This window comes from Panthera onca, chromosome C1 (assembly GCF_046562875.1).
Source record: "Panthera onca isolate mPanOnc1 chromosome C1, mPanOnc1 haplotype 2, whole genome shotgun sequence".
Taxonomy (NCBI): Eukaryota; Metazoa; Chordata; class Mammalia; order Carnivora; family Felidae; genus Panthera; species Panthera onca.
In genome coordinates, this window is record NC_138346.1 from 26,376,224 (window position 1) to 26,399,692 (window position 23,469).

At 35.9% G+C, this 23,469-nt stretch overlaps 1 protein-coding gene and 1 non-coding gene across 2 annotated transcripts in view; both read right to left on the bottom strand.

The window, feature by feature from the left end:
* The window catches only part of CPS1 (carbamoyl-phosphate synthase 1), a 127,956-nt gene that overhangs the window by 56,850 nt on the left and 47,637 nt on the right, over window positions 1-23,469 (bottom strand). Inside the window, exons 15-21 of the mRNA XM_060623367.3 lie at window positions 22,322-22,479; window positions 20,670-20,798; window positions 18,190-18,334; window positions 16,509-16,719; window positions 14,665-14,863; window positions 10,508-10,684; window positions 6,968-7,086 (exon numbers count right to left, since the gene is read on the bottom strand). Coding sequence (XP_060479350.3) covers window positions 6,968-7,086; window positions 10,508-10,684; window positions 14,665-14,863; window positions 16,509-16,719; window positions 18,190-18,334; window positions 20,670-20,798; window positions 22,322-22,479 — 1,138 coding nt within the window. The remainder of the gene's footprint in view (window positions 1-6,967; window positions 7,087-10,507; window positions 10,685-14,664; window positions 14,864-16,508; window positions 16,720-18,189; window positions 18,335-20,669; window positions 20,799-22,321; window positions 22,480-23,469) is intronic.
* TRNAQ-UUG (transfer RNA glutamine (anticodon UUG)) lies at window positions 4,888-4,972 on the bottom strand. The gene has a single exon. It is a non-coding gene; the product is annotated as a tRNA-Gln (tRNA).

The window sequence follows — 23,469 nt, forward strand, 5'->3', positions numbered from 1 at the left end:
ATATGTAGTAAATGATAAAATTGTTTTCCTTTAGAGTTAATCACTTCATACATAATATATCCTATATTCATCTTAGTTGCACAGCTTCCCAGTAAATTAAGAGGGGAGTATTTTTTTTTTTTTACTACAGTGAAACTGAGACTCAGAAAGATAGTGTGAGTTGGCAGTGAGGTCACAGGACATACCCATTGATTGCAAATCAAATCAACGGTTTCCACTAAAGTGTCCAACCATCACCATCTCATTATACATTAAAAATATTAAATACCCACATACTTAATATATATATGGATGTCCACAGACTGGAGTAGGGAAAATGGTCATTGGTATCACAAGCATATGTCATAGTGAAGTATCGTCAAAATTATAACATGCAATTAATTATATGTCATATGTAAGGAAATATATATATTTCTTTCCCTAAGTTATTTCTGTATCTAGTATCCTTTAAGATGAAAGTTGTTCATTATTCATTTTTTTCTATCAGAAAATGTAAATTACCTTTAGAGAATGAAGTACTGACATTTCTCTGTCTTACATATAAGTTTTAACAACTTTTTGGTGACACTTTCCCCCCCGAAAAACTTTAATCAAATATAAGCACAAAATGTTCCTGTCTGGTTTTGCCATGCCTCGTGAGCAAGTTAAATAAAAAGTCAATAGAAACTAACATGTGTAGGAGAGGACATTCAAAGGGAGTGTTCCAGCTAAGGTGACACCTGCATTATTACATCTGCCAGAAGTTTGTGGCTGCAGGGAAATGGCCAACTTTACTGAGCTCAATTTAGCACTTGAATGCCCAAGTGGAACTCACCAGGTTTGCCCTAGATTGTTTTCCTAAGCAATAGGCACACCTATGATTTTTCAGCACTCGCCAATGGACACAGTTTATCACACTGAACACAGTGATGTTCAGATGAAAATTGGACCCTTCAAAAGCACACTTTCCTCTTTTTTCCTACATTGAATGTAGCAGTAAGTGGCAGTGAAGGGGGAAGAGAATATTAATGTTATCAGAATTAAAACATTAAAAAAGAAGCCTATAGGATATTAGACAAAAGCAATTTCTGAACAATTCATACTTTAATCCATAGTAAATTAAATTTGTGTCGACAATTAATGGAGAAATAGATCCAAATCTTAGCCTCCTATATTTACATGATATAAACTGTATGTCAATGGTCATAGACCCTGTTTTTAAACATCTAAATTGGACGAAAACAGTTTCCTTTTGATAGGTCAATCAGAAATAGTTAAAGCACCCAAAAATCAAAATAAGAAAATAAAGAAATTAAAAATAGTTACAGGCAGAAGATAAGCAGTTGCTCGAAGCTGGTAATCAGCACCCTCACATTTTTTTTCTTGCCTGTTCATGTTGCTTTTTTTTAGGCGTCATTACTGTCTTTCAATCTAAAATTGCTAATCCCATGTGATATTATAAATAAAAATGTTTGGAGTATTGTATCCTGAAATAGTCCCTGCTTACAAAAAAAAAGCTTTCTTATAGTTGACTTCCTTCCTTCCTTACAGCAAAAGGGGTTCAACTGAGAGATATGTGTACCTGTGCTTGTCTATTACTTCCTAACATAGGGGAAACTTATCATATGTGCTAGTTCTACAGTGATGGGACAACTATCCCTTTATGGACTACTGTTACTACATTGAAAGTGTAAGGGCACCCAGGTGGCTTGGTTGGTTAAACGTCTGACTCTTGATTTAGGTTTAGGTCATGATCTCACAGTTCTTGGGATTGAGCCCCACACTGAGCTCTGCGCTGACAACCCAGAGCCTGCTTGGGATTCTTCCTCTCTCCAGCTCTCTGCCCCTTCCCTGCTCAAGCTCTCTCTCTTGAAATAAAATAAATAAACCTTTTTTTAAACTGTCTATGACATGTAACCTTATTTCCCCCAGATGTATATATAATGCCTATAATTCACCTTTCCACACCTCTAACCATAATATATACAATCATATGTGTGAATGCACACATACATATATATGTGTGTATATACATATACACACACTTACATATAGCACAGGGGTGAAATATCAAACATCCTAGGCCCTGGAGTCCTGCTCAGGTTTGATCTCGAATCTGTCATTTATTAGCATGTGATCGCAAGGAAATTGCTAAATATCTCTGTACCTCAGCTTACTATCTATAAAATCAGGATAACTACTGACTTCCTTAGGTTGTGGTAAAAATTAAATGAAATAATGTAGCTAGAGTAGCGACTGATACGTAGTCTACAAATTTTGCGATTATTATCTTATACTTGGAAGGCATTCAGAATTGCTTGATTGAATCAAAGCTCAAGTTTCTGTACTAAAAGATATAATTCTAAATCCATTCTTTTATTACCTAAGGGAATCAGCTATATCAGGAGAACCTAGCTGATGAAGACATTTGACATTTGATTTATGGTACTTGTACTTCTGCCCTCCAGGTCAGATTTATTTGCATGACCAAAATTGAATCTATCTATATGCTAATGGAGGAAAGGATTACAGGTGAGATTTTTCTAATTTTTAATAGATCAAAATAAGTATATTTTTTCTTGTCATGAGCATTTATGAAAATGCTATAGGGGAGGAGCATTAGGTGTGAAAGAGTCGCTGTTGGTAAGATGAGCGAGTGTGGGGAAAATAGCCATATTAAAATGTGAATAGTTCAGTTGTGAAGGCCAGCGGATAGAGTCTATGTAAATGTTGCTGTTCCACTAAAAATTCGACAGCCTTAAGTTTTCTTAAACTTCTTGGAAAGTGATCCACTAATGGGAAGTTAATAGATTAAACATCTAAATCCCAATGCATATGAATAACAGGCATTGGAATCCTACATGATACAACTCATATCACTTTGAATAAAGAGAAACTTTTGAAAACCTAAAGGAATTCACTGTAAAATATGTTATCACTCTAGGTCGATTAATGCCACTACACCAGCTTATAAATTTGGGGAACTGCCTAGAACAGTCAACTTTCCTAGCATGCCCTTGGGCAGCAATAAACAATTTAAGAGGAAAAGGAGAAAGTCAGTGAACTCAAGTGGGGAAGAGAAATTTTTTGCTGAAGCTGTCTGAATAATGGTTATCACCTAAATTGGTAAGAATGGCTATTGCTCTGGAAGTCTCCTGAGGGCTCCCATTGCTATACTCATGTATTGGAGATGGCAAACTGAGTTCTGATGGGAGCAGGCATTTGCAGCAGGGACGCCAGGTCGATTATTCTAAGAGTGGTCCAACATCTCAGCCCTAGAAAAGGCTGGGGTTTCATACATCATCCTCAGCACGATACATGCTCATCTCCACCCTTCAAGGAAAGGAACTTATATAATTTCCGCTTTCTCACAGACATGGAAAACTCGTCAGTTATTTCCATAATGCCAACGTCGTTACAATCGTTGTTTTCCCCACTCCAGTCTGTGGGCATTCACATATATACCAAATATGTGGGTATATTCCATTTAGGAGTCAAATTCTGAACTTCATTTCAGATGACTATATGTAAATACAAGTCATAGATTGGCCATCAATTCGAATGATATTCTCATGCTCTGCTAGTAAACGTGTTTATTGGATTTTAGAAGAATCTTAGCATGATTAACAACGGTAGAGTGGGAATTTTTGTTCATTAGCATAATGGAGTGTTATTGATCTTTTGATAAGAATAGCATCTGTATGACTTGCTATCATTGCTTCTTTTTTTAAAAAGATCTGGTTTTAAAATAAGGTGACAATGCATCATAAAGAAAATTAAGAAATGATACACTGTGAAATATGTAAGCAAATGTAAATTGTGACTCTAAAAATTGTCTTTAAACGCATATATCTAAAATCGCAAAATACCCTTCATCATCATAAGTAGCATTTTCATTTTCAGAGGGAAAACCTTGTTGAGCACTCATCATGTTCCAGGTGTCCTTTATATTTATATTTGTTTAAGCCTCACAACAAAAGTATAAGGCAGACATTATCAGAAAGAATGTGAGGCCAGAGAAGTGAGGGAGGTGACATGCCCATGAGTCCACAGCGGGGAAGACTTCACACCTATTATCTGACTAGCTCCTTAGCCTATACTCTTCCAACACATGAGAAAGGAACTGAGTGAAACCTAACCCACATGTATCATTCTATACTTTGCCCTATGTTTAAGCTTCTCCTCTTCTCCCGGCTGAGATCCCCACTGCCTATTTCCCCAGGTACCTAAAAAGAATGCAAAGGGACCTGGGCACATTGGCACCAGAGATCTATTGAGGTAAGAGAATTTAGGGGCCATCTCAAATCACACCAAATAAATAGCTACCTCCTGGGCCCACATCTAAAGTGAGCCTTTCCAGTGCTGGAACAGTTGAGATTTTGAAACAAAGTGAACCACAGATGAATGCAAAGGGAAAAGAACTAATCTTTGTAAACTTTCTGCAAATAGGTAAGACACAATTCAACTATATAATGCCAACTGATAATAGTTATTATTACTATTGGAGCAGAATCTGCCTTGATGACTAAGCCTGTTTGGATATTTAGAGGTCTGCGAAAAAGCAGGAGATATCATAATCCAGGGTAACGGTGAAGATAACCAAAATAGGACAATAAAACTCAAGCCCTACATACTTACACTCCATCAGCCGTGACATCTATCCAACTTTAGACCTCTATTTAGACTTCTATGTACCACAGAATGACTGAGACAGGTAGCTTCAGGGCCCATCTAGTCTTTTTTTAATCTATCTAACACCTCTTTCTTTTTTTTTCTAAATATTTATGTATTTTTTAGAGAGACAGACAGACAGGCAGACAGACAGACAGAGTGTGAGCAGGAGAGGGGCAGAGAGAGACGGAGACACAGAATCTGAAGCAGGCTCCAGGCTCCGAGTTGTCAGCACAGAGCCTGATGTGGGGCTCGAACCCACGCACTGCGAGACCATGACCTGAGCCAAAGTCAGAAGCCCAACCGACTGAGCTAACCAGGCGCCCCTCTATCTAACACTTCTAAATAATAATCATTATCAAATTGCTGTGTGTGCATCTATACCACTTCAAAAAAATAATAATAATAAACAGTAAAGTATCATTCAGAAAATAATGAATTCAGGATTTAGGTTTACTAATACCTGTTGAATTCTTGAGACAAAAGATAATTTTACGTATAATTTTTTGGAATCTTTTGAATTATTGAAAGATTTATATAAAAAAATTTAATGTTGATCATTGTGAACAATAGAAAATATATCTATGTACAAATATGCCTATGTTAGGAAACAGAAACTAAAAATGTTAAATTATTAGCAAATAAATGCAACAGAATGTGGAAGTCAAAAGATATTATAAGTGATCTCTAACAGTATGGGTCTAATCCTCCGAGGACATTTTTCACTATCACCCATCCACTTATTTCTGCTTAGTTAGAATTTCAACCTGCTTTCTGGTTGCAACAAAAACTATTCAATTGAAACATAGAATTTGTCCCCAAATCAGAATGTATATGAAGTGAAAATTTAAATCACAATAACATCTGCTATTTTTCACCCCAGGTCTCCTCCCTGCTGTGATTGGCATACTCTAAGTTTCTAGCACCCTCATGTGGTTTTAATTGGAGTGGTTTCACAGGCATTTGCAATCAGTTGTCTGAAACTGAAAACAGTGAAACAGACTATAATTCAACATGGAAGTTCTGCTGGCCTCACAAACCAAGAAAAGAAACCTCAAGTCAGCAAAATTCTAAGATGAATGTATGGGCTCAATTCTTAACGTATTTGCTATCTACTGTTCATTTTATGTGACCACTAGAAAGGATGACTTATAGGCAACCACAGCTAGTTTCATTTTTGGCAGATTGGAATCCCCAATTTTCAAAACCAAGCATTTGTTGTGGGCAACTGTTCAATAGATGAAAAAGTACCTCATATTGCTCCTAAAGAAAAGCAAGAGGTATTATTGCCTTGTTTGTGTGCATCTTGATTAGGTAAACACGGTAACAGAGGTAACAGAGGTCTACAGAGGTAGATTTTGAGAACCTCCACTGTCTTCAACGAAATTTGAAATGATTAATATTTTTACATTTTCTCAAATCATTTGGGAATCATTTATGCAAACAAAAAGTTTCCCTCTCTCTAAACGTATACCTAGGCTTGTAGGTGAGACTTCTTTCTAATAAGAGTATATTTCAGAACCCTCTTAAAGGGAGAAGCTAAAGAAGATTATACTGTCTTCCTTAGATTCATAATAAATGTTCCTCTTATCAAAGATCCACGTTTAAAACCTATCTGTGATCTCATAAGCCTGAGGTGCCCCAACAAACGGTCTTCTCATGAAAATAAAAAAGTAGATTTTAAAGCACTGACATTATCAGAATATTCTGAACATGAAATGAAATTTTAAAAATAATTGGCCATGAAGGAGATAAAAATGTAAATTAGTGAGAGGTAAAGAATCTATTAACAGAAACTTGAATGTGGCTTATTTGTATGCTGAACTGGAAGTCCCGGTGTTAAAAAATATCAGTAAAATGCAAGAGGAATACATTTGCCCGTCAATATACAGCAATATGTAGATTGATATTAAAAGAGAAAAACAGAATTCAGAACTTAGAAATGTTATTGAAGATAGGAATATTATTCATTTAATTATTGACTGATAAAATTTTAATCTAGGTAATTTTTGGTAAGTCAAATAGCACATGAGTTCATAAATGTATCCCAATTTTTATAACTTCAAAATACTTAAGAAAATATCACTATGTTTGATGGCAGTGGTAGGGGTTCAAGGTAGCTAAGAATATTAGGAGATACCTTTCAAAAGGTAAATTCAACATCTAAAACTGCCATTTCTTGTGGCTGTGGCTCCTGCTTTCCAATCTTGGCACTATTTACTCCATTGAAGCAGAATTTTGGCCAAATGCTTGAGGGTAAGAGAGGACGAAAGTTGCACAGAAAGTATCTGGAGCAAATCAGAGGACACTGCCTTACCTGTTGAGCCCTTTCAGTGTCTTTTCCATGTTTAAAATGTCACGCATCTTATACAAAAACCACTTGTCAATGGATGTGAGCTTCATGATCTCATCAAGGGACATGTTGTCTTCCAAGGCCTGCCAAAAGAAGACACACTTTCTTTGGCACCCATTTTATAAGTGGCTTATTTGGTTGAAAACCTATATAGCAGCCACTCCTCCCCCTCACTCAGAGAGCCCAAGGCTATAGAATGAGAATGGAACCAATAGCATATCATTGATGTTCCTCCCGAGAAACCTACTGACGCTACCAACTGTATCCCAAATGGCATACCAAGGAGGCGCCTTGAGTTAATCAGAGCTGTGTGTGCTTAGAAAGATCTCCCTAACAGGCTCTGTTTCCTGCTTTTTATATAACCATGTTAACAATCATATCCTAAATTTGATACATCTCTTTGGAATTAAAGAGAATCTCTTGAAACTACAGTTAAGACACATTGGTAGGAAAATCTAGAATCAATACAACGGTCATTTAACTTGTATTTTTGGATAATTACCCTTTGGCAAATACCATATTGTTATCACCTCATTCCACATTCACACAAACCAGTCAGTGAGAATTTATGGCTCAAATCTGACTCAGTGCTATTTCTTTAGAACATTTCCTCAGAGAGGACTTCAAACAAAAAAATTATTTTGAATCAGTTACCATGACTTTTGTGCTAAGACAGGCATTTTACAGAATCCTAATATATTCCAAAACAATGTAGTAATAACTTCTGTCCTGATAGGAAGCTCAGCTTTTTCCTCAAGCTTACTTTAGCAATTTCTCAGAAGTAAAATTACAACTACGGGTCATTAAGCTGAGGAGAAAAGACAACTGAGAGAAGAAATAAACTCTCAAAACCCAAACCTTGATATTCAAAAGATATCCACTCTTATTCTTTGCTATTTTTAGATATATATTTATACTCTATGAAAAATAATAATCAGATAATGCTCCAAAATAACACGTTCTAGAAATGACACACCATATTTTTAAATCCCATTAAGAAATATATGTAACTAGTAATTCTACTCTTCTATTTCAACTGCAGGAGCTTAATTTTCTCTAAACGTTCACTTCTGTCTAGCATCAGAGAGATAATGATAATAAGTATTGAGAGACAGCACAGTTCATAATTCTGTTGACTAGCATAACATGATATTTATTGGGAATACTCAAAGGCAAGATCATTTTACTATAAGTCTGTGGTGTTTTTTTTTTTTCTTTGTTTTATTCTCCCTCTATATAGCCATGTTCCCAAGGACTTAATATTCTGTCTCATTTTCCAAGTGATTAAAGACACAATTAGCTGTTGGCCATCAACACCGAGAGGGGGATAGGATCTGAAGTTAGCGACACTTTTGACAGACCAGAAGAAGTTTTCACACAATCACACACAGTAATCACCCTGCAATTGGCAGAGGACCTAGAATCCTGGAGTCATTTCCCAGTGAGGAAGGACAGCTACAGTCACACCCACAGTTTCTGACAGAAAGCCAGATCCTGCTGTCTTAGGACTTCATCTTCAAGCACTACAGCACTGCCATGTCACACGGCTATAATAAAGTTCATAATGACCCCAAACAAGTTTGAGGTTACTCTAATGTTTCCCAAATCAAAAATAATGCCCTGTATTCACCCCAAATCAAAAGAGGTGATGATCCAGTCATCCTGAAATAAGACTGCAGCAAAAATCAGGCCTCCGAGCAACTTGCCCTTTTCTAAGAATCATGAAAGCGAGCGAAGATTTACTCACTCCCTTCATTCTTTTTCCCCTTCAGCCCTCCACAGTCCTTACTCTCTTTGTCAAAACCACCAAGTTCCGGTTGCTGTGGAAATGAACAGTAATGATGACCTCTAACACACAGAAATCAGTTCCTTCTGCCGGCACTCTGGCAGCCAATAATTTACACCTCAGCCCCTGCACTTCTTGCTCGTACGTAGAGTACTCTGCGAGAAAGAATCTCCACACGTTTTTCCAGAATTCTTATCCTTTATAAGTCCGTCAGAAAAGAATGAGAGATTTGTTTGAGTTTTACAGCCTCACTGGGAACTTGGAAATACTTCCCTTTTTCATCTGCCTCAAAATGGCAGAGGATGATTACCAGGCTTACAGAAAACAATCCAATTATTCCCCTTTGTCTGGAAAAAAATCATATGTGTATATATATATACACACATATATATATACACATATATATAATACACATATACACGTGTGTGTGTGTGTGTGTGTGTGTGTGTGTGTGTGTGTATGATATGGTAGAATGCTTTTTTAAACAAAAGACTTGAATAAGAACAATAAAGAAGGTGAAATGGCTCCCTGGAATAACCGCTCATTACCACCATCACCCCCACTGAAAAATGTTAATTCTCTATTACCTTGAAACTCAATATTAGGAAATGTCCATCAAAAGATACTAGCATCTGCCAGAATTTCAATGGAACTTAATACTCTGCATTTAGAAACCATAAAGGTGAGGAGAGTATAACATTATATGCAACGAAGGAAACATTCCCTTCCCTTCTCCCCTCTCAGCAGGACTCAATATATGGACATTAAAGTTGCAGTGAGTTCAAAATCACTCACAGCATTTTTCCGTTGTCACACAAAGGCAAATTACAATGACGGATTGATTCCCTCTTTAAAGGCAAAATTCATATTTTCATCAACTCATCCCACATGCGCACACGACATATAAAATGGTCAGTGGGGCTTTGTAGCTTCAGTGTGGTTTGATACTGTTGGAGGATTAATGTTTAAGCTTCCTTAAATGTCAAAAAGCCATTCAGGGATTTCTGACCGGTCAGATCCCAGCTGCCCAAGTCACCTTTTATAAAATCAGATGAGCTGAAACTTCAAAACCCTATGCATAGTAAACATGAAAGGAGATTAATATGGCACTTAATTTGCATAAAAGGGAACTCATGGGTAGAAGTGAGAAATGTGGGGCTTTTTTGTTCTAAAAGTAAGACCAATAAAATAATTACACAAAAAAGCCTATAATCATGGAAGATCTTTATGGTTGTTGTTGTTTAAACATAGAAAAAGGAGCGAATAAAGATTATTTTCAAGTCTGAGGCAGCATATACTAAGGATACTATTTTATGCATCTTCCTTTCTAAAATACAATTTTATACATTTTCAAGGAACAAGTAATGAGAGTGGTAGGAAACAGTAACTCAAAATGATCAAACCTACTTGCGAGTATTGATAAGACATATACCAAAAAGGAGGAACATTTTATGTCTGTGATCATCCTTTAAAGCTGTAATAGATGTCCTTAAGTCCAGGCTTAAATCAAATTCTAAAAAGGTGATAATATTTGATTAATTATAGAATAACCAGAAGAAAGCCACAGAAGTCTCCAGTATAATATTACTGAAAAGAATTAAAGTTTTGCCCCCAAATCCCTGAATTCACAACCACTCTGTGATTCAATTTTACTTTAAAATCCAGGCTGACTCTATTCTGAAGAAAACAGTAGCTCTGGACCCCTTAGCACATATTACCTTGGCAATGGCATAGATGCGGATGCTGGATGGGTCAGCCAGCTCTCTTCTGAGATCTATGTTGGATGGCCATTCTTTGTTCATTGGGAGACGGGAAGTGAACCCATCTATTGACGGGTGGCACATTCGTAAGGCCTTCTGGAAACTCTCCTCAAAGGTGCGACCAATAGCCATGACCTGTAATGCACATTTACGCACTTGGATTTAAAGAGCTTCTATATTTTGAATTTGAAACAGAACCCAGAAATGGAATATTTTTTCAGGAAAGACTTGGGAACAAAACACGTAAGGAAGAACAGTACTCAAAATTAGGTGTTATTTTTCTTCCACTCTCCTTTTCTCCATGGTTTTGATGTAATGATTCTTTAACAATATTAGGTCAGTCTTTTACCACATACGAAATTTAGCTCTATTTGCTTAGACTGATGAGGAAATTGCCTGCACCTGTCCTGAACTATAATATTAAAATAAGGAATACATGGCCAGAGCATATAGATCCTTCCTTAATAAAACCTTGCTTTTATTCAAGATGTTCTTTAGAATACAAAACTAAATGAAGAGAAACCAGACATATACTGACACAAAAACAGAACTCTTTCTAAATGGGTTATCAGTCACTATCCAAGACAGGTTGGCTTTCTTTATAACTAAGCATTAATATTAATAAAACCTTCAGAATCATAATGAATACTGACAGATTCAGATTTTGAATATAGGCAGAGACTAAATTCCCCATGACAAATTCAGTGTGTCTTTCCACAATCTTTACAACTGATTGTACACTAATCAATTAGGAAAACCATGTGGTGATTCAGTTTGGACGCGTTACAAGTCAGAGCTAAACTTAAATTGCCGTCAAGTCCACCCAGTTATTTTCAGTGGATAAACACTGTCTTTGAGCCTTTCCATGGAATAATAGATTGCTATGCATTTTTGGTCTCCAATTTAAAATAATAACAGTGATAATGCTGCCTTCAGTGTACCTCCGTGATTCCTCAAATAGACCCGAATTCCCATTAATGTCAGTTTGGTAAATCTTCATGTCAATTGTGTGACAAGATACATATTCAAAGATCACAAAAGCCAAACAGATAACCTTTCACGCTGCCCCAAATTTAATTAGAAGTTGGAAGATTCTCAAGAGCAGAGATAAATAAAATGCTAGTCCAATTCAGATATGCAACTTGCGAGGCGTCGTGGTATTTGAAGGGTTACACAGTAGGTTCATAGACTTGCTAGCCTAAGCATGAGAGGGACTGCCAGAAATAAGACATTTTATGGTACTATCAAATTAGGGAAAACATTTCTGGAATATTTAATACAGTTTTTAGGTATTACATATTTAACAGTTGGCCATAAAGTAACTGGTTCTATAAGAAATTCATCATACATTTTTATTAATTTTAAGTACACTGTACATAATGGTGTAGAGAATATGTTCAATAAAAGAAAAACAAACATACTTATATACTAATAAAAGAGTTCATAACTGTGTTTGCTCAAAATCTGTGCTTTTTAATACTTTGTATTATTAAAATTCCCCTTCATTAAGTGAAAATTTCACCATTTCTCCGTGGAATAACTGACATGGCTCTAACCCGATTCCCTGACCCTGTTCTAGTACATTCTCAAAGCACCTGTAGGTGAATACTGTATTTTAACTTTTACCACAGTTGCATTCATACTATATTTGGTTCTAGTTATGTATTCTGAACTTACCAACTGCAGATAATATGTAACAAAGTATCTACATCTTATTCACTATTTTATTCTACCAGCATCTTTCATGTAGGAAGAACTCAAGAAACATTTCCTAACTTGAGGTGAACTAACTGAATGATGTAAAAAATTCACTGACAACAAAATCCTTTAGATAATAATCCCTAGATGAAAACATTACAAAAAATTTTCTCATATTCTTTGGCTTATAAATTGTATTGTGAGCAATGTGAAAAGGGACACTTTCCATGGAATAAGCTAACTAGCAGTTGTTTATTTGGGCAGAAACACTACCAACAAAACTTTACATGGCATTTGAGTTCTAATTCTCTTGTGCACCTTGAAACATAATAGAAAAAATAATATTTAAAACAGCTATCAAGGACTACCTGGTTTTTTACAACTACTAGAAGGACATTTTAATTAAAAAGGTCAAGTTTTCCTTATCTATCATTACTTTAAAATCTTACATTAACATCTTGGAAACTAAGGAAACCAAAATAGTAATAATTCTGCCTTTCATGAATGACTATGATTGATCAGTAAAATGTCTTTTTTTTCTTTTCTCCTGCATTACTGATGGAGTTAAGCTGCACTTCCTGTGATTAGTGGCCATTATTTCTGCAATGGCTAGTCTGAGGATAAGCTATAATCTGTAATGTAGGACAAATGAAGGCCAATATAGATCAACATGTCATAAATAGTTCTTTGCTCTGTAATCTAACCAGCTTACATATCTAGGCCATATAGAGACACAGACAAGATAAAATAAAATAGAAGATAGATCAGTCAATCGATAGAGATTGAGATTCGTGCATACTGCTTATAATCAAACATTCTACCCATAAATAGTGACAATAATACTGATGGAATACATTTACTGGGGTGGCATATGCACCCCAATGTTTCTAGCAGTGCTATCAACAATAGCCAAATTGTGGAAAGAGCCCAAATGTCCATTGACTGACAAAAATGGACAAAGAAGGTGTGGTATATATACACAATGTAATATTACTCAGTAATCAAAAAGAATGAAATCTTGCCTTTTTTAACAATGTGGATGGAACTAGAGTGAATCATGCTATGCAAAATAAGTCAGTCAAAGATAAACATCATATGATTTCACTCATATGAGGAATTGAAGAAACAGAACAGATGAACATAGGGGAAGGGAAGGAAAAATAAGACAAAAACAGAGAGGGAAGCAAACCATAAGAGACCCTTAAATAAGAGAACAAACTGAGGGTTGCTGGAGGGGTGTGGGGTAGGGGGATGGGCTAAATGGGCAATGGGCATTAAGGAAGGCACTTGATGAGATGAGCACTGGGTGTTATATGTAATTTATGAATCACTAAATTCTACTCTTGAAACCATTAATACACTAGATGTTAATAACTTGGATTTAAATAAAATTTAAAATATAATAAAAATAATAAAATGTTTAAAAAAGAATACATTTATTGGGGATGCACTATGTATCTACCTTAAAAGACATTACTAAATATTTACATCTATTAATCATAAACCTTATAAGAACCCCACAAGGTAGGTATTATCATCTCCAATTTTCTGATGGAAAACCTGAAGACCAGGGTCGTGTATGAATGTCTCTAGCTAGTAAGTGGCAACACCAAAATAAAACAGAAGCCCATTTAGTTTGGCTCATGCTATCTCCACTTATGCCAAGCCAACTGGATCTAAGAAGAAATAAACCCCTTGGTGGGGAAGGAAAGGGGTGACTGTCAGAGGCAGGGATCTGAATTTTTTTATTTCCTCCTGCACAGAGGAGCACTGCATCTTTGAAGATGGGATAATCAAAAGCTAATTTTAATATCAAATAGTATAAAAGGACATTATGAAAAATCTAAAGGTCCTAAACACTTAGACCATTTCAATATAATGAAAGAAGCGCTTCTCGATTTTGAATTTTAGAGCTAGATGGGACATGACAGACTGTCTAGTCCAGGCCCTTTCTTTTAGACATATAGAAAGTGAAGTCCAAGGAGGATAAAGCCACAATTTATGTGAATAGATTAAAATTTAATTCTTAACCTCAGTTCAGTGATCTTTTTGGTGCACCATTTTATACCATGTTATTTTCTAGATTTGTTTATAAATACATTATAACTCAGTTTTATATATGTGTGTTTGTGTGTATATATGAATATGTTTTTTCATATACTCAAATACATTATACATCCACCTATATGGCCTTTCCTTTTAAACAGAAGCATTTAAGATCTATTAAATGGCCATGTAACAAATGCCTTCTGTTACCAGTCAGAGAGATGTTGAAACACTAGGGAAGAAATGAAATTCCTTTTTATCCTCCAGTCAAGAACCCAGTATCTAGGCAACCTTAAGACTTTCAAAATGTTAAGGATTTGACAAAATAACTGAGAACAAGAATAAAATAGAAGAATAAACCAAGGACTCACCTCTCCTACACTTTTCATAGAGCTACCAATTCGGCTAGATGTTCCATGAAAACGATCAAGATCCCAGCGAGGAATCTTGGTAACCATGTAATCCAAGCTAGGTTCAAAGCAGGCTGATGTCTTCCCCGATACAACATTCTTGATTTCTGGAAGTGGGATTCCTAGGGCAATCTTTGCAGCAATGAATGCCAACGGGTAGCTATAAAGGAGGAGATATTTTTTTCTTTCAGCAATAAGTGTTAAAAACAACCCAAAACATAAATTGTTCTTTCTTAGAAATTCTGGTATTACTCCACATCAGGGTATAAAACACATCTGGTTCTCTGTTCTGTATGAAGGTTTAATAGCCACTTATAAAATAATGTGAGCCATGATAAAGCAGAGAGGCACAGATCACAAAAGAATTCACTCTCTATGCCTGACATTCAGGGCTACAACTGCCAACCTTTGCCTCTTTAATCCAAAATCAATGGCTTCCTTGATAAAGTGCTCACTTGTGTATAGGCTCCACTAAGATGAGAATCTGAAAAATACTCTTGAAAAGATATATACATGTCTGCACCTAGGAAGACAGCTGAGTTAGCTGGTACTATGGGGTATGCAACGGCCAGAAAATGTAGTAATTGAAAGTTAGGGTCCTTGATCAGTCTCCAAATTATTTTTGAACTTGGGTTTCCTTACAAAACTGACACTCTAGAGGGGCACTTGGGTGGCTCAGTTGGTTAAGTGACCCACTCTTGACTTCGGTTCAGTCATGATCTCAGGGTTCATGGGATTGAGCCCCATGTGGGGCTCCACACTGATAGCACAGAGCCTGCTTGGGATTCTCCCTCTCCCTCTCTCTCTGTGCCTCTGCCACTCACATGTCCTCTCTCTCTCTCCCTCTCGAAAGAAAAGAAAGAAGAAAGAAAGGAAGAAAGAAAGAAAGAAAACAAAGAAAGAAAACAAAGGAAAAAAAACTAATACTCTAGGGACTTCACTGGATTGTTTTGGTGATTATAATTAAGAAAATAATTCACAGAACTATAGAATTACATATGAGTCTTGTAATACATCTCCCCCATCCGACATGAGGAAACTGATTAGAGACAATAAATGACATGTCCAAAGTCACATAGTCAGTAAAAGAATTGGGAGGAGAACTCACATCTCCTGACTCTTGCTTAGGGTAGTATTTTACTACTACTCCATGCAGCAGTGTGTAGCCATATTAAAAAAAAAATCTTTACATGTAATTATTTTGTTCCCTTAAATGCCATGTAATTTAAATGCCATGTGCTAAATATATTAATAGGAACAAAAGGTATTACTTAATGTTCCCTCCAGTTATGCTTGCCAGAAGTTTTTAAATGGGTAGCAAATTCATTTATTTGGTTGCAACCTTTATCTATAGAAAAACCTTGCAATGTTTGATCCTGTGGATTTTCCTAAAACAAAATAATTTCTTGAATATTTGAATCAAGCAAACTATACTATGTACCTGACATTTACTATACACCTGAAGGAAACCAGTTGAGGACTAAATTTAAGAATTAATTTTCACTTTTTAACAATATCTGCAAAGTGCAATTAGGAAGCAGATTTTTCGCAGCCTGCTTTGACCACCCAGATTTTGATTAGTTTATGATTAGCCAGCAAACAAAGCCAGCAAGCAATATCATTTGCTTCAATCTGGCAGCAAGCTCATTAATAACCATGTCCTTAGGGTCCTAAATGATTTGCAGCCAGCATACAGAAATGGGGACTATAGCTTATAAACATAGCACAGTCTTCCACTAGCTGTCAGTTTTCCAAAACTATCTGTGAAGGATCTGCAAACACATGGTCAATCATTCTGATCTTACCCAGTGGCCTTTGAGGCTAGGGCAGAGCTTCGAGACAGTCTGGCATTCACTTCAATGATGCAGTATTCCATTGAGGTAGGATGAAGGGCAAATTGAATGTTGCATTCACCCACAATGCCCAGGTGGCGAACAACATTGATTGAAGTATGTCTCAACATCTGAAACTCTGCATTGGAGAGGGTCTGGGCAGGGGCTACGACAACCGAATCACCTGTACATCCAAGCAACACTTGTTATTTGGTAGCATATCTAAATAACTAACTTTAGTGACTTAATCTATTTGTGTAATACAAGACACACTTTAGTCTAAGGGTTTGTGGGGAAAATAATTGTCTCAAGGCAGTGCATTGCTCCAACACATTATTTACAGAAACCCCTCTAACCTTTCCAAGTTCATTTAGCTATCAAGGCTTCAGTCATCTACTTACCAGATTGACATTAACTTCTTCAGTTTCTTCTCTTCATCTCAAAATCTCTCTCTCTCTCAAGTTCTCCCTTCTACAAACATCATCTCCTCTTCACCCAGACTGACTCATTCATCTGTTTTCCACATCTCATCCCTTCCCATTGTCTTACTCCTCTCTAGTCATAGCCCTTGCATCTTCGATCTCTTAATCTTTAGTCTCCAATCCTTCTGCCCACAAACATTCTCAGGCTTCTACTGGCTCAAGAAGCCTGTCCCCCTACATTATTAATCACAAGAACATCTCTCTCATTTTTTACATGACTAAACTTCTTTAAAGTTTCCCAAGTCATCATCTCTCTCATTGCCATATAATTCTTATCAATATGAGTCCCATAACCAACTTTGCATTAAGACTGTCTTCTTGAATATTCAAAACCCCACATTAAAATCCTAATTCTTGACCTTTCATAGCATTTGATATAACCAAAACCAAAGCTCTTTTATAAAATATTTTCTTGTATTGACTTACTTGTTTTCTTTCTATCACTCCCTTCTTTTTCTTAAACACTAACCCTTCCTCTTACTCCTGCACTGTAAATCTAAACAGTTCCTAAGTTCAGTCCTTGAACCTATTGTCTTTCTTTCTATGCCTATGTCCTTGAATACTTAGTCTCTGCTTCCAGCTTCAATTATTTCCTTCACATCAATGCCTGCCAATGATTTTACATCAGCTTTTTTATTTCTATTCCCCTTTCTTGACTTCCAGCTCCACATTATCAACCCTCTTCTTGAGAATTCCACCCATGCCTCATAGCTAACATTTCTGAAACCTAAGTCATCATTTTTGTCCTCTTGTCTAACTAGTTTCTCTTCCTAAAAAAAAAAAAAACTATTTCACCTATTACTTGTGGCTATTTTCTCATTCACTTGGTAACTAATACCCTCATCTGATTTAAGCTGTCTTAACCTCATTTCTTACTTCTCAACACCAAGTCTTACATAGTTTACCATCACTACATTGTTTATATTTGACTTCTTCCTCAAATGAAATCAGGATAATACCTGACTTATTTCACAGTGTTTTTGTGAAGATCAAACATGAGATCAACGTGAGATTATTTTCAATATTGTGAAATACTATTTTGTGTAGAATATTATCACTAGTCAGTCAGCTAAGAATAGTAGTTTAATGAAAAGAACTCAATAAAGGTGGCTGTGGGTCATCAGAAGCGTGAACGCAGGCATTACTATTATTCTTAAAGATTCTTTGCCTACCTGTATGAACACCCATGGCATCAACATTTTCCATGTTACAGACAGTGACACAATTGTCATCGGCGTCTCGGACCACTTCATATTCTATTTCTTTCCAACCTGTCACTGACCTCTCCACCAGAATCTGGTTGGTCATAGCAAAGGCCTGGAAGTTGGTGACACAAGGCATCAAAGAGTAAGGAAAGGTTCTAGTTTAAACATGGATATTTGGCACAGTGCCCTGGCCTGAATCCCGGTCAGCATCATGGTCTGAAGCCTAGTCTCCATCCTCCTCAGTGCTCCAGAAGGCACAATGTGTCAGAAAATCAGTGAGGTACTAGGAATAGCATCCTGCAGTGAATACGCTTGATTTACATTATTGAGGCTTGCCATTCAAAGTGCTGATATGACATTAAATCGAACTAATTTAGGAAAAAGAGAAAATAATTGAGCAATCAGGCAGAGGGAAATGGAATTATTTCAGCAGCAAGGCTTCTGTGAAACCAGAAAATGTGATAAGTGCGAATAAATATGGAAAAATAAGTCTAAAGACTGGTTTTCTCTAAAATAGCTGAGAGTGCTTTGTACAGTGACATACACAATAAAAGTCAGTTGACGTTGATGAGGAGAAGAAAGGAGATAATGATGGTTGTAAACAGTTAGCCAAGATGGCATACGAAACTTGGGAATTAGAAGAATCATATGCAACTATTATTATGGTTAATCACCGCCTAAGTGCTTAAATACCCTGAGTCATATATCATGTATGCCTGATTAAACAGATATGAATTAGTATAATTATCATTTCATATTTACTGAGTATGCACTGGTGGGTAGAATACTGAACCCAAAATATGAAAGAGGAAGTCTTTGACCTTAGGACATTTGGTGGCTGAAAATCCAACAGAAATGTCCCTTTGTCTCATAATGTTTTTGATTTGTAATAGCAGTGAGAAAGGAAGAGAAAGTAACCAGAGAAAGTACTGTGAATTTTTTCAAATTATTAGCAGGCAGTATAATGAAATAATAACTCAATGTTAGTTTTTCTTTAATGCGTCTCAACACTATTTGTTTAACCTCAGTCAACACTATAGGATTCACCATGTGCAATGGAAAATGTAACACATTTGTCCCCACAGCTGCCTATGATGAGGTTTTCAAAGTGGTTAGGAAACTCTGTAACCAGCATTAACAATTTAATAATGATTAATTTGTCATTAGGATTGCATGCTAAAAGAGGAAATCTGTGAAACAAAGGGTATGAATTTCGGAAAGCTTTTTGCATTCTAATAGACTAGGCTGGATGTTTGGACACAAGGACAACTGAGATCAAATGAGAAGTTGCCTCAACTTCTTTCTTTCCAGTCTCAGATTTTGTGCAAAAGACTAAGACCTAGGTGAGTTACTGCAGCTTCTGAAGGTGGTAAACATAATATCAAGAGAATAAGGGGTAGCTTAGGAAATAATGATACAAGTAACTATTTTCAAGGGAAAAGCTAGGTTTTCAACAACAACAACAAAAAAACACTCAATGCCCTACTGATTATTTTAGAGGAATTGTAAATCATTAAAATTTATCCCATCCACAAATTGCTTTCATTGTAAATGTTTTTAAACAATTCAGTGTTCAGAATTTTTTTATACTGTAAAATATATATTCTTAATAAAGAATAAGTACACATTGTCACTACTGGGAGTAATAATGAGATTACTAATACTAAATATATTGGAAACATCTAATATTCTAGAAAAAAAATCTTCTATAAACCTGTCTTTTCTTTAAATATATGATTCATAAGTCTAGAATGGAAACAAGAAATACCGATATTGATATATTGTCCTTTTTTATTTCTTTTGGCAACTTTAGAAACACTAAATCCAACTTGTTGACATGTAAGTTTGTCATTATAGTTATCTAAATATATTTAATTTTATTTATCTGTTCTCAAAATCCTATGTCAACAACTCACGGCCACATTTTGTTTCTCTCTAAAAAGTAAGTAATGATAGTTACAAGCTGTGCTTGGTATTTACTCAGCATTCCCCGAAATAGCTCTTATAATTCTGTCAGATTCACTTCCATGACCATCATGTAAGTTACATGGGTCTCTTGACTGCACCCGCACTCATTCGTTCAGCAAGAAATTATTGAGACCCCATATCACCAGGCATCGTTCTATTTGGTGAGAAGAGAGTACACACAACCAACAAAAAACTCCTTATCTAATAAAAAGAAGCATACATAAGCAGGAAAGAAAACAGTTCTAGCAAGAACGTCGAGAGCTCACCAAGAAATTTGGCTAATGCTGTGCTCCAATGTCAATAACTGCACTTCATTTCCCTTACAAAGCTACAGTCTGTTGGATAACACTTACAGAAAACATGACGGTGGTTTTAATAGAAAAAAGGTCATTTCTCATCTACATAATTTTCTCTAACTGAAAGGGTTTATCAAATCAGTTTTCTTGATTGATAAGAATTTGGTCTGTGAAAACACATACCTTTGTGCTGAGGTCCAGTAATGTCTCCTTATTAGGACAGATGCCTGATCCTAACCCACCCAGAGCATAGGCAGAACGGATCATCACTGGATAGCCGATGGTGTCTGCTGCTTTCAGGGCATCCTCAATCTGTCAATGAGAAAAACTCAAAGTTTGAAAAGCTGACCACACTAGCAGAAAAGACCACACCAACAGAGTCTAGCAATTGAGATAAATCAGTTCATTTGGGAAGAATCATTATAGAAATGTTGTATTATTGCTTCATTTCATTCTGAAGAACAAGTGTTGTTTTACAAATTTTAAGTAAAATTCTAGGATTTTTTTTTCACACTCACTGAAAGTTTTTCTTTCATCTTTCTGTTGTAAATTTTATTTTGCCATATAAAAAATAAAACAATGGCTGAAGCTGAAATCATTGTTAATTTGAGAATGGGAGCCATATTGAATTTTTAAATTCAGTTTAAAAGCCTTCATCTCTTCATGATGCAAGGATTTCTACTGCTGAAACTAACTTGGTATTCCTGCAATAGGCCATTAGGAATACTATATAGAAAGAGTTTTCATTTTTCAAGTTCAGTCAGAGAATAGTCCCAGAAGCGTAGATTTTTTTTTTTTTTAACTTACAGAATACAACATATGGTGGCTATATTTTTCTGTCATGGAATATTATTACACTACCAATGGGAGTGTAATTACACCTTTCCCATATGCCTGTTTCGCATCCTGAGGAAGCAAGGACATAATTAAATCTGGCAATGAAAGAATAAATGTATGGCAGGAGCTTTCCAAATGTTCAGCAGAGTTATCCCGGGACTATTCCTGACTGACAGCTCTGAAACATTGTATGTACTTGTGAGCATTCTTTTCTTAAAACCACACAGCCCATTTTCGTCGTCCCGGCAATAGTTGCCCTTTTCCCTCAAGATTTGCCTATTTTTGCAATAGGGAAGTTGCATCAAAAACTGCCTCCAGAACCCCCACTTTATTGAATGTATATGCCTGAAATCAGGAATAAAGTCAGGGACAAAAAACAGATATATATATCAAGCCAAATTTATGTTGGTGCCTCATAATAGCCTATCAATAGGCACAGGCTATGATAGAAAGTGATTAACAAAAACACAAAACAATCTATCCTCTCCAAACACCTAATCTACAAGTTTTTCAGTCATGAATCTTATTGATTAGATCCAATGGCTTTTTTCTAGATAATTTCATTTTTAAATGTTTATTCCATTCTAACAAGAAAATTTCAATCCAATCATTTCCCATTTGCAGGTCATTCCCATCTACAAGATGTGTGACTGGTCCCAGAAAAGAAAGTAAAAATCACTTTGGCATTGTAAGTTTACATGGTTCTTTGTTTTATTTAATTCAGGAGATCTGATATTCAGTGGCACTTCAACCACTGATAAACCACTTCATCTCTGGGCTTTTGCTTCCCTTTTCATAAAATATGAATACCTCTCCCAAATACTGTAGCATGGAAGGCTGTAATTAATACACAAAGTCTCTGAGACACTAACACATTTCTGGAAGAAATTATATGCATATATTATAATTTAGCTATTATTTTCAGGCATGACAAATAACTCTCCCTATAAATGTAAGACAAATAATGGCCTTGTTTCTCCAGAACAAAGATTCCTTACTGATTCCACCGCAAAGCTTGGAGCAATCTTTTCATTAATTTCATTTAGTTTGTCCGAGAACAGCTGCCTGTCTTCTGTGGCCATAATGGATTCAACCGAGGTCCCCAGGACTTTCACGCCATACTCCTTGAGTACACCTCTCTTGAATAGTTCCACTCCTATGGAAGAACCAAATATAATCAATTTTTAGAATCTCAAACTCTTATGTCTTTCTTAACAGATACCTGAATACAACTTTTTTTTTTTTAACCTTAAAATGAACTCCAAAGCCACCACAGTCTACAATAAAATTGTACTTAAGGTAAAAAAAAAAAAAAAAAAAAAAAAAACAATTGAAAGAAAAATTCTGAAGACATTCTAGCAAAATATTTTGCTGGTGGTATTATTACTTATATTACCACCTTCTCCACATGATTTCTATTATTCTTATTAATCAAAATCATAGGATACAGTGAACTTCTAGATTTTAGTATATTTCCATTCTTTCTATGATCCATTCCTATATTGAGATTCTCTTATTTAAATAATCCCAGTGATGTGGATCTCTATATGGGTTAAAAATAATCAAAATAGTGTTTCCATTTGCGTGCCACTTAACTTAAGCTAAGATTTTTATATTTGACTTATAAATTACATCACCAACTGCTTACGCCAACTAGCTAATGAGATTCTCATTCATTATCTAGTTCCAAAGATTTGAAGCACTGTAAAAAGGACAGAGTATTGGACTCAGCAGATGCATGAAGGGATTGCAGAGAGACTAAACTGTGTTATCATGAAAATATATGTGAAAGCCAAATGCTACAGGGCCAACACATAAGTGCACAAAGCATTTAATCAATGTTAATTCTCATTTTTTATTCATGGTAGTTCTCAATGTTTCGCTGGTAACACAGAAAAGCAAATTCCTGAAATGGAGGAGGGAGACCTCACTTCACTGCCCCAGAGCATTCAAGTAAAAGGTTTCTTTTTGTACCTTAGCTGTTCTGTGAAATAAACCAGTAATATTTATCACATGACATTTTCAGGTGGCTGTTTGCTAATGGCTTCCTCACACATTAAAGAAACAAAGGCTTTTATGAACACACAGAGCATAATTGTTAGATGGATTCAAACAAAAAATATTACACAGAAGTACCTGGGCTGAA